Below are 12,886 nucleotides of genomic sequence, written 5' to 3'. Positions count from 1 at the left end.
ATGCAAAAAGCAGTAAATAATGCTTGTATTAAAATATAATGAAAAAAATTAAACAATGAAAAAGAACAATAGCAACTACTTTTATCAAGATACTTTAAATAAAATGGTTTATAAAAATAATTAAAAACGCTTTTACCAAAGTTCACTCTAAAAAAGTAAAAAATAAATAATTAGATTCAAAGATTTTCAAATTTGTCTTTCATTACGTAATGAATTATTGGGGGAAATCTATATACAAAACTTAAGCAATAGTTAAGATTACATTTATAAATAAATATTTGTCTATCTTAATGTGGGGGTGTGATGGCCTAGCAATAACAAGTCCAGATGATAATTTAGAATTTAATGGATGACAATAAAATTAAGTAAATGATGAACAAATGATGATGACTAATTTACAGAATGGAATGGATAATCAAGTTCGACGATAACATGCAAGTTCGCCTTTTTTTTTTACAATACGCCATAATATTTCGTCTTTGTCTTTTTAAACACATCGTAATCATCTCGCCTCGTCTAGGCGTCAACTGAACGTCGATCTTGATTCCTCCACCAGTGGCACCGCTTAGTGGTGGGAAGTGAGGTCAGAGGCGTCGCTCAATGGCGGGAAGTGAGATACCTGGCACCACATTAATAATTGAAATGAAAGTAAATTTTGAAAATTTATATAAGTATTTTTTATATTTTACTACATTTTAAAAAAATGTATTATTAAAAGTTCAAACGTACTTTTTTAATATTTCCTCAACCAAGTACAGAAAATCTAAACCCCTTTTTGCGAACTAATCACAATCACTAACCGTTATAGAAAATGAGGTATTCCCTGCCTTTTAATAAATATAATAGTTTTTACTTGGATATTAAATTTGCGTTGAAACAATGAAATATTCAAATCAATAATGAAATATACAGCTCATATCACCAATCGATCCTGAAATCGCGAATTCTTATGTAGAACGTTATTTCTCCTCTTCGGGATTTCATTTGAATAGTTGGAGGGACCACCTAAGTTCAGTGAAAACCACAAAATAACCTTAACAAGCCGATAACCCACCTCGTTTATTATATTTAAGGAGGAAAGCATCGACGACTTTCTACGTCGGAGCCGGTTTTAAAGCAGTTTCCGGAAAACAACTTCCTAAGGACCAGCCGATTTTAAAGCACTTTTCAGAAAGCAATTTTCAACGTTCCAGCCGGTTTTCAAGAGACTCGTTGGAGCGACTTTCTACGTTCCAGCCAGTTGAAGAGTTAAAGAATTTGTAAAAGAATGGAGAGAAAATGGACTTTATTCCTGTCACTGGTTAAGAAGAAACCTGGTGAGAGCAAGTTAAATATTGACTGTAAAAGTCTTAATAGTCAGATTATAAAAAATAAATGTCCATTACCTAAAACTGATAATTTATTGAAGCAATTATACGGTTGTAACTTTCTCACAATTCTGGATTTTGCACATGGGTATTTACATATACTGTTAGGAGAAAAGATAAAGAAAAAAATTATTATCATAACACCTAATGAAACAAAACAATTAAAGAGAACTATTTTTCACTTAACAAATGTTCCAATCGAGTTTCAACGTTTGATGTACCTTCAATTGGCTACTTGAACGAAATGCTTGTTCCTTGCAAATATTAGAGAAGAGGTGATAGAAAAACGAACTGAAATATTCGGAGGATTACTTTGTATATATTTAACTTTGAAATTATCCAAACAGGAATTTGGAAAACAAATACAATATCTAGGATTTATCATTAAAAATAAGGAATCATGCCAGGATCCAAAAAACTAGAAGCTATATCTAAATTTCTTCAATCAAAACATATATGTGACGTTCGGAGATTTCTTGAATTAACAAATTTCTTTAGGAGATTTATTCCAAATTATGCCATTAAAGAAAGACAGTTTTATAAAAAAAAAACAATGAAATTTTTAAATGGGAGAAAGTTTAGGAAGAGCCACGAAAACTTAAAACATGAATAAAGAAATCAAACGATTTTGGTTCTCCAATCCTGCATAAATACTGAAGTATATATCGATTATTGTGTGGAGCTACTTCCACTAGGAAATAACAAATAGCATTTAGTTTGTAAATAAAACGACTACAGAGTTGAAAATGTCATTCAAGCAAATGGAGTTAATGGCAATTGTATGGATAATAGAACGACTTGCACAATTTTTGCTAGACATCAGTTTCACAATGGTAACTGAATGCCAAGCTTTATATTACACGAATGCAAAACAACTTAAGTGACTTCCAGATTGCTCGCATGAGTCTCTTCATTCAAGAATTTGATTTTGAAATTCGTCATAGACCTAGCTCTAAAATGTCTCATCAGAGGCGGCGGTAGCAGGGGGGCAATTGCCCCCTGTCGACAGTGTCATGCCCCCCCCCCCCCTGTTGACGGGAGATTCAAAGTTTCGTCGGTAAAAATGTTCACCACTTCAGAATGGTTGTAGAGAGATGCGCATTATCGAATATGATTATTTAAAAACTGCCCTGAAGTTAATATATTGTAAACAGTCGAAATATCCAAGTAACGATTAAAGTGTTTTGACTATATTTGACAAAATAATCGATAGAGTGGTAGGTCAATAATATGACGTATTTCGCGGACAATTTTTGATAGACCAACTAAGAACTGAATGCAATGGATGTCGAAGATCTTAAGTTGGCAGATTTTCAGGCATCTGATTCAAATGTCGTTCATTCAGCTCATAATTTGTACTTTTGATATATAACCGACAAGCTAACAAATGAATTAGATATCGACAAGGTGATAGGCTCATTTTGTTGGCAATTTTTAACCCGCCGACTATGAAATCAATGCGGTGAGTGTCTAAGACGTTAAGCCTGCAGATTTTCAGACATTTGATTGAATTGTCGTTCATTTAACTTATAATTTACACTTGTTTTGGCAATATATCCTACTGAATACGATACCGCATTCTGCCGACAATTTTAAGGCGGCCCACTGTGAACTGAATGTGATGAATGTCAAAAACTATATCAGCAGATTTTCAGACATTTGATTCAAATATCGTTCATCAAGCTTTTTTTTATTACTTTTGGCAATATATATCCGACAAGGTGACATGCGAATAAAACATAAAATATGTTGCATTTTGCCAAAATATTTTGATCGGTCGACTAAGACTTCAACGCAATGAATGTCGATGACGTTAAATCCAAATTCTCAGTCATCTGATTTAAATGTTATAATGTTCATTCAGCTTATACTTTATATTATATTTAGCACAATAATCAATAAGCTGGCAAGTGAATAAGACGTCACATTTTTCTCGACTAATCTTTTCCCCTTCAGCTAAGATTTCATCAAAGATTATGGGAAAAATTATTTTCATCGAGCACTTCGATTACCTGCCAGTGGAATAATTAGAGAAATTGAAGTTTTTATATTATTCATGAATAGGACGATAGAATTGTTTTCCATAATTCATCATTATTATCAAAACGTCGTTAATTGTCATCTAATTGTTACTTCCTCGGTAATGAATTGGTAAATTTATTTTATTCATTTCACTATGAGAATTGCCAGACTAAAATCTAATTAATAGCTAAATTTCAACAAACACTTTTTTTTTTACACGGTTGCGCATATGCATGCTAAAAGAAAGTTACTTTACTGTAGCGAAATTATGTGGCTTGATTATCAATTACTGAAGTAAGTAAATTGTACAATTGCAAATTAGGTTTATTTACAGTAAAATATCTGTTTTCTTTCGCAATCTAATTTATCAAATTACAATTATTACACAAAAGAGGTATTACCGACTACAACTGACGACAAAAAAAATGGGGTAATTGTTATTTTAATCCCTAGAATAATATAAGGGCATTTGAGGTAATGATGCGTTTTCAAGTGATTTTTGTATTTTAAATTACTCCTAAATTGCAGATTAAAAATTTAGTAATTCCATAGCGAATCAGACTCGTCATTGTATACAAATGGGTTAAGAAAAGGCAATGCATGCAATTGAGGGGACAAAACTCACTTTGAGGAATATTAGCTTGCAATGATTTAAAAAGTACTTAACCATAAGAACGCATGCCTAAAAATGAAGATAGGTGAATTCATATTCAAAATCTAATTGTTTCTTAATAAAATTCACTGGTTTTTTAAACCTAAATATATATTGAAAAATAAATACATGGGGGATCTAATGTTTAAGCAACCCATTTTTCATAAGAATATTTTTCATATCTTACGTAAAATAGTAAATTTATACATATATTTACAAAATATTTTCTCCAGTACTCTTAAGAAACGGCATTATTAAATCTTTTCAGCGTTCTATATTGATCGTGTCAGAACTATGGTAAATTTTTTGTTGTGTTAAATGTAATTTATTGTATTTTTGTAGCGCACTTATTATCTTCGGATTCGAAAAACATCTGAATTCCTGCTCGTTGCTGCAATCCTGATTTAACAAATATTTTAGGTAGGGGGAACTACGCTGAAAAATCGATTTTTGGTGAAAACATCGAATATTTTTTATTTATTATTTTAGATCAGACTCGTCGCCTTTTAAAAAACTTTTCCTTTGAACTCTTTTTTATATAGCTTCTGATATAAAATAACAGCATGCATTTGTTCATTTAGCATGACACGTCATTCTGGCGTAATATGTGTTTTCTATATATATTCAGCAATCTAGAGGAATATAACATATTTTTTTCTAATTTTAGATCTCATAGAAATTAAATCTCAACAGTCTTATAAAGAAATAGACTCAAATGTTGACGATTTTTTGATGATCATTAAAAGAAACAGAGAACATTTTTTTACAAATTCCTTTGTAAAATTTTAACAATCAAAGAAAGGATCGGAATCTAAATAAAAAATAAGCTAAACAATACTTGATTTTCTTTAATTAAATGTAAAATTAATTATTATGAGTTATTTTGAAGTCAAATGAGATATATTGTGCTTGTCCCCCTGTCGGCTTTGTCTAGCCTCCCCGCCGGCAAATCTCTGCCGCCGCCTCTGTGTCTCATACTGATTCAGTCAGCAGAACTTCAATTTTAAGATACACTAGATAACCTGATAGAAAATAAATCAGAGGTTTGTCTCAGGTTGAGTGCTGAGGACAAAGTTCTTATGATGTAGCATGCAGATGATAATTTGAAGGAGTTTATAATGATTTTTAAAAAAATTAAAAACTGAACAAAAGAAAAACAAAAAGTTCAGAATTATGCTTTTAAAGGTAACAAGCTACTTCATGTAATTAATGAAGGATGTGTCCAAATTCAAGGAACTTTATTGGTTTCCTACTATGAAGAAATATAGTTCCGACTTCTTCTTTTCTTCTGTTCTCATTATCATATATCAATGTGCTTCAAATGTCCAGTGAATAAAGTTCCAGAAAGAAAGAGGCAAAAACTTCTGTACTCAATCTCACCAGGCCTGAACCTATTTGCTACTTTGCATCTTAATCACCTCACCTTAATCACCTTAAGCCTCTTTGCAACAAGTTCCAAGAGAAAAACACACACACACACACAAAAAATCACTTACCATTATTGATATTATGTCAATAATGGCAACTGTTAATAATATCAATGATATTATCTAAATAATAATATCAATAATGAAAAGTGATTACCCCTCCCCTTTTGTAGTATTTTTGTATGCTTTCATCTTGAGAATTGCAACACATTTCATAAATCAGTGATGAATTTTGCTGAAAATTTTGAATTATCAAATCGAACTGAGGTTCCTGTTTTAATTCACATAAGTTTCATACAGGATGGACAGAACTGTATTTTTAATGTTGCATTTTTTTCTCAATATTATATTAATATTTTATCTAACTGAGAGATTAAGATGGCCGAATTATATTGTATTTGTAATTGACAAAAGCAGGATAGTTTTCAATTTATTGTTATTAGGGAGAGAATGTATGCAGCAATAAGGCAATAGGCAGATATTTTGGAACTAAAAAATAATATTGTAGAAATGTAAGTCATGATGTGTATCTCAATCTATCAGTAGGTCTTTAATAAATGTTTAGTTTTGAACTCTTTTAAAAGAAATTCCTTATGAATAATTTAATGAAATAGATCATTACAGAAGTATTTAACATTTTGGGTGGATGCAAAATTCCTTTATTGTAGTCAGGAGAAAAGAAAAAGAAAAAAAAAAACGTACAAGAAAACAGTAAAGAAACAATGTCTCAGTTATATTTCAAGACAAATTTTATTTTTAATTTAAACAATAAAAGAGAGATTATTACCATGAGGAACAGAAACAGTTTGACTCCGTTGTATCACAGGATTAATGTTTGCACTGCCATTGCCAGCATTAAATGGAAGTCCAAGTGCTGCATAGGCCCGTTGCATGTCAGCTGGTGCTGGAACTTGACCTGACTGACTTGTCTGAACAGCAGCTGCTGAAGATTTTTAAATGCATGAATCCATGTCCTTAAATATATATTACAAAACAAGAGAAACAAAATAATGGGGAAAATACCATAATAAACTGAACTAACCTGCTTGCTGCTGCCTACGATCAGATGCTTGTTTTAATGGCAAGCATACAGGACAATCGCTACGGGTACAATTCTTCCAATGAGATATTATCTGACGAGAAGAAGAACAATGGGGTACACCACAAGATTTTCCAGCTTGGCATGTTGTCATGTGACTAAGCACATGTTTCATAGTCCGACAATGAGGTAAAGAGCACTGTCTCACTTCTCCATTTGACTGATTTTCACGCCTCTGACACTTATGAGCATGAAGAAGCAGAACAAGTTGTTGCTGAATAAGTTTTCGCTTTTCAGGATCAGCAGTAGGTGCAGGTGCTCCAACAGATGGAGCTACACTAACTGTGCCTGGTGAGCTCTGCTGACCAGGACTTTGCGTAACAGGATGGTTAGAAACTGACATTTGTGGCACTGACTGTAGAAAAGAAATTATGGAAAAATAAGATATTGATTTATATTAATGATTATGTGACACAAACAAAATAAAGAAATGGAGGGAAAATAGTATTACAAATTATAACCGAACTAATTTAGCAGTTTAATAAAAAAAATTTAAATAATGAGTTTCTGAAGTGAAATAAGATTATATTTTTATTTACAATCACACTTAAGAACATTAGATATATTTATACTTCCATAAAAGAACTCAATTATTGCAATTAGTTAAAAAAATTAGCACATATAATAGATAGACTGCCACCAAATTATGCATAAACAGTATTAAAAACAGTAATCAGCTGATTTCTAGTTATATTGTAATTGTTCTATTAAGAAATTATAGCATGGATAATACGGAGCTCTTAAGCAATAAAAAAAATCAAAAACAGAATAAAATTTCCGCTTAAAAACGCGATTAATGCCAAAATGAATCATTATGAATAAAAATTAATTCCAAGAAGAAAACATGAAAGGCCTTGTAGAAATAAAATATTAAAATGATTATTCAGAAAAATGAAACTGAAATCATACAAAGATGCATTTAACTTTTTATGCACAAATTATTTCAATATACATTTATTTATAAATTCTAGCTTCAGAATTAATAAAACTAAATGCATCAATATTTCATTTTTAGAGTTAATCTATGTGTTTGTATCCAGTATTTGAAACGTTCAACCACAAAAACAGTTTTGATTTTAATTTCAAAATCAGTGCCAATCGATGTTGATAAAAATAAAAAGTAACAAGATGCATTATTCTGCTCAGTTAAATAGTGTCTTGGTGTATTTAAAAAGTAACAAGTTTTATAAAAAGTTAGGTTCAAATATGAATACTCAACATTCTGCACTGAAAAATGACACTACTTAAAAAGACTTTCCCTTAACTTCATTGGGTACATCTTATTTTTTGTTAAAATCTGACCCTAATATTTCTCGAAAAAAGGTTTTTATTTAGTTGTTTTAAAATTGTCTTGGCTGCTTACCTATATCGGCAACAATTATTTAATGTATCCATATACTCAAAATATAGCTTAACCGTTCTTTTACACTATAGTCTTTTCATTACTTAGAATCTTCCCTAAACTAAGCTGTTAATCATCTCTTAATTTAAGGCATTAAGCAATTTAAATTTTGAATCACTAAGCATTCAGTAAAATTCATTCACATAATTTATTATTTTTACTTACATAATTCATTATTAGAGTACAGTATGAAGAATGGGAACTGATTTAAACAATTAACCTGTTAACTGGGTAATCAATTTATTTTCAATGTGTTTCACATTGAAATATTTCGTCATACCCAGTTAACTTTGCTATAAATTTCTCAGTCATAGTACTTAATTAGTTTTAGAAGTGTGTTTCCACTGAAAAAGAAATTTTTGGCAACTATAACTATATGCTTTTCATACTAAGAAGCATAATATCTTATTAATGATGTGTATGGGAGTGTATGCGTCAGATGAAACTATCAGGTGCAATTGAGTATCAGTATTAACTTGTACCTGATACATCAAAATTGAGTATCAGAACAACCCTACTTTACTTTCTCTTATAAAAATGCATTCACTTCTTTGAGCATGTGGGTCACTAAATAAGAATATGGGGGAGAGTTTGAAAATGTGAAAGTAAGGTCTTGTCCAGTTGGTGCTGTTAGACCATATTTCGTTTTAAGTGAGCTTCCACTGAGTACTTTTTTGAGTGTATGTATATAAATGTCCTAAATTTACAAAAAAGACATGATATCACAGGAAAAGAAATCTGGATTAAACCTATATTTTGATTGTATGGACATGAATTGCATGATTTAAAGCACCCTTAATTTAATTTTCATTCTGAACTGTAAAGAAATCAGTGTGATCCCGTTCAAAGGTTATGGTTTCATATTGAAAACCATAAGGACCTTATAACCAAAGTATGATGATGTAAAATTTCTTTTTTTCTTGCAAGTTATTCTTTTCATATTCATGCTGGGAAAAAATTCTGCTTTATTTTTTTATATATATTTTTTTTTAACCATGCTAAAAAAACTGCCACTACCACCAACATTGCTGCGAGTTAGGATTCAGGAAGAAGTAATTTCATAATTTTTCACTATATAAAACCATAACTCCGTAAATTTCAATTGTAGCTGTTGAAGGTTATGTTTAACCTCTTATTCAAGTGTATGCCTTAAAGAATAAAATAGTGTTGCAACATTAAAAAAAAAAAATGTTTTAATTAAACACTTAGAAGAGTGTTAAAAAGGAATGATTCAATATACACAGTCCTTTTATAAAGTTACAGGTTCATAATTAAACAACATAAATGAAATTCAAGAAGTAAAAAGATAACACAAATTTAAAATAATATTTTTTAACGACTTTAAATTTGAAAGTCTTAAATTAATTGAATACAAAATGAACAATAATTTGAATATGGAATTTCCAATAAATATTCCTTTTGAAATTTGTAAAATTGTATCCTTTTAAAACAAGATTTACAGCCTTATTTATTATGAAATATTTGGCCTTCAAATACTAAAGCAATTGAGTGTCATGAGAATGTAATCTAAAATGTGTAATGCAAGAAAAAATTTTTAAAATGAAAATAAAACGCTTACATTTCCTAAATTTGAATCTACTGGAGTGGTATATCTAGGAGGTACATTCAGTGCAATACTTGTAACTGCTTGTCGCTGCCCACTTATAGAGATGGAAGATATGGAAGATGGCAATCCTATTTGTGATGCTGATACAGCATTGTAGACATGAAAGGGGGCATTATTTGCTTGGCCTAATGGTGTTACACCAGGAGCCTGTAATAATAAAAAAAAATAGAAAAAAATGAAATGAAATGAAATGAAAAATAACTGGAGCCAAAATTTCAAAACATGCACGAACATTATTATTACTATATTCAAAATTAAAGAAAATCAAAGAATTTACAAGGAATTAATGTAAATGTTCTATATCTTTAATGAATTGATAGTAAAATTAGTTTAGCTTAGGCACATCATAATGAAAACCAAGAAGGAGAAAAAAATTCTTTTTAACAACACAGATTTAATGAATATGGTATTTTTTATAAATAAAAATACCTACTAAATCTGGCACAATACACACACACACAATTCAGCAAATTCAATTGCTCAGAACTTTCCACTAAATTAATTCTTCTATAATCAATAACTCGCACCAAAATATTGGAGCATACCATTACTCTTGGTTAAAAAGTTCTAAATATCCTCATAATGCACTTAAGAATGACTTATGTGCTTTAATAGAAAATTATTTTAAACATCAAACATTAATACTCTCTGAAATGAAAGTTTCAATATTCTGAGATACAGAGACAGAAATAATTCCATTATTCACTGCTTTCAACATGCTAGCAAAGATTGTAATTCCATTGAAGAAACCATACAAGTGATCAATAAAAAAATAAGTAAATTGTAAAATTCATATGCTTGCAATTTAGATTTGTAATATTCTATAAATATGAAATTTATTTTTTAATTAATTTTAGTTATTTTTACTATGCTAGTATACCTATATCATGAACTTTAAAGTAATCTAAATAAAAGTTTCAGTAGAAAAAATTGAAATAACTAGTGAAAATGATTGTAGAAGATTTATACTTTTAGCCCTTTGCATGCAGGTTACTTTTGTAGAATACTAGGGACAGACTGGTACACTCTTATGTGTATCCTATTTTTTCCCAGCTCTGGACTTACTTAACTATAAACAACTTCATTTTTTGAGATACTATAAGATTAGAAGTCAAATACATAAGTAATACAAATGAAAAATATCACCTTTTTATTCTTAAAATTGCACAAAGCAATTAGAAAATAAAACTTAAATCCTTCATAATAAAAAATAAGGCCTAAGTCTAAGACCATATCTTTAAAATAATGGAAAGAAAATCAATTCCTTCATTCTGAGCAACTATGTCTCCAATAATTATAAGAGCATAAGATATCACCATTAATCACCTATGGCCTTATGAACCTGCACCCAGTTAATATTCAGCATCAATTTTTAATTTATTTCTGTTTTAGTCCACATTTTAAAATCTATGCATTGATTTTGCTATCATTTACCACTTTTCCAGTGTAAGGACAATTAGCATTTATAGGTTTCTTATGAAGGCCCACTATTGAAATAAAGAGCATATAAAAACTTTAGAGCAAAATCACTTGTTTACTCATTTTTTCAAATAAACATATTTAAAAATTGCAGATTTCATTGTTGCAAACATTATTATGGCAAAGTTTGAAAATTCGGTTAAAACATGTAAGCATGTAATGTGCAAGTGTATATTTGGTTCTAGGCCAGAAATTCCCAATCTTCTCTGGTCTAGTAGTCCCTTTACCAAGGAAAAAAAATTCTAACACCCCTTTTTCCATTGATGATACCAAGTATTATAATATATAAATAAATCTATATCCATTTTATCTGCCTACCTATTTAGAATTACAAAGCAGAAAAAACAATTAAATGTAATAAAAATGTTATTTAAATGTTAATAAAAATGTTAAGGTGTTGGAGATCACCCTTAGGTTGGTTTGTTAATTATGCCCTAATGCTAAGCGATAAAAATATCAAACTCATATGAGAAACTTTCAGTTTAAAATAAATATTTAAATTAATGCAACATTTTTTAATGCTGCCTTTGAAACAAGCCATTAAATCATGTAATTTCACTCACTCAGAGTAAATAAAATGCCCCTTGTGAGATGTTAAATTAATTTCACCTTAAAGTTTTAAGTATCTGAAAATATATTCATTTACAAGTTGAACAAGACAATCGAGCATCACTTATTCTCTCCCCCCCCCCACACACACACACTAATAATCTGAATAAATTTCAAAATGATCCAAATTTGTTTTCAATCTTCCATTCACTATAAAGTATTTTATGAACACCTTTTTTTTTTCATAATTTTATAGTTCTAAAACATTTGGATAACTAATAAAAGGAAAAATAAAATTATTTGTTTTAGACAGTGGCCCTTTAAGAAGAACAACGGGAAAAGAAAAAATATGCACCAATTATGATAATTTGAAAATTTAAATCTTGCAATTCTTTTTATCATTCTTACTTTATCATATTTCAGTATTTATAGAATTGCACTGATTATCATTTTTTTCTTAATAACTTGGTGAATATAATATTTATTGTTTGACAATTATAATCAAAATTTTACTAAAAAAAGCCTTTTTTTATACAATGAATAGCAAGTTATATCTCTAATACTTAACAAATATTTATATATGTGAATAACAGATATAAATAAATTTATTGATTTCAAAATATATTAATTATTAACAAAAATTAATGTATAACTAATCAACAAAGCAATTAAGATAGAGAAATTATACAATGAAATTATTGCTAAATAAAAATAGTTATTATGAATTAAAATATGTGAATTTAAAACAATATATCTGAAAAATTTACAAGCTCATAACACGATTTCTTCAGAACACCCCCCCCCTCCAGTGTTTAACCCACCCTAGCATCAGAAAAAGTTGTGCTCAATGAAGCTACTACCTATAACATTTGTCATTATGTTAGTTTGACTTCAAATTCCTATAGGGGTATCCCTATAGTGTCTTAAGAGTTTGCTTACTTCTAAAGGAAATGCCTTTAATATTGAAAATATTCCGATGCATAAATGGAATGACATTTTGAACACACACTGAAACATGAGATTTGATACTTCAAAATGTTTTGAAATTCTTATAAGAAATGCATTTCAATCCAATGGTGGTATATGTGAAGGATGATCATAACTAATACTAAAAATATCTCACTAAGTTAAAGATAAGCTAAAAGTCAAGGTAAATGCTTGTGTAGTATGGTCATTAATTTACTGTCTGATGACGAACTCTTATTCCATTTAAAACATATGAATTATGTCAGCAGGCATAAAATGTTGGCAAAGAATTGAAA

General features: G+C 29.6%; 1 protein-coding gene across 6 annotated transcripts in view; it reads right to left on the bottom strand.

Annotated features, from left to right (window-relative positions):
• Positions 1-12,886, bottom strand: part of LOC129958661 (histone lysine acetyltransferase CREBBP-like) — a 141,667-nt gene that overhangs the window by 68,440 nt on the left and 60,341 nt on the right. For 5 of the 6 annotated variants that reach the window (XM_056071280.1, XM_056071282.1, XM_056071285.1 and 2 more), the window contains exons 3-5: positions 9,549-9,743; positions 6,511-6,922; positions 6,256-6,411 (exon numbers count right to left, since the gene is read on the bottom strand). In XM_056071280.1, coding sequence (XP_055927255.1) covers positions 6,256-6,411; positions 6,511-6,922; positions 9,549-9,743 — 763 coding nt within the window. The remainder of the gene's footprint in view (positions 1-6,255; positions 6,412-6,510; positions 6,923-9,548; positions 9,744-12,886) is intronic. The other variant, XM_056071281.1, reaches the window with a different exon arrangement.

Source organism: Argiope bruennichi, chromosome X1, assembly GCF_947563725.1.
Source record: "Argiope bruennichi chromosome X1, qqArgBrue1.1, whole genome shotgun sequence".
Taxonomy (NCBI): domain Eukaryota; kingdom Metazoa; phylum Arthropoda; class Arachnida; order Araneae; family Araneidae; genus Argiope; species Argiope bruennichi.
The sequence above is the reverse complement of the archived record's forward strand: the minus strand, read 5'-3'. Positions and strand labels throughout refer to the sequence as shown.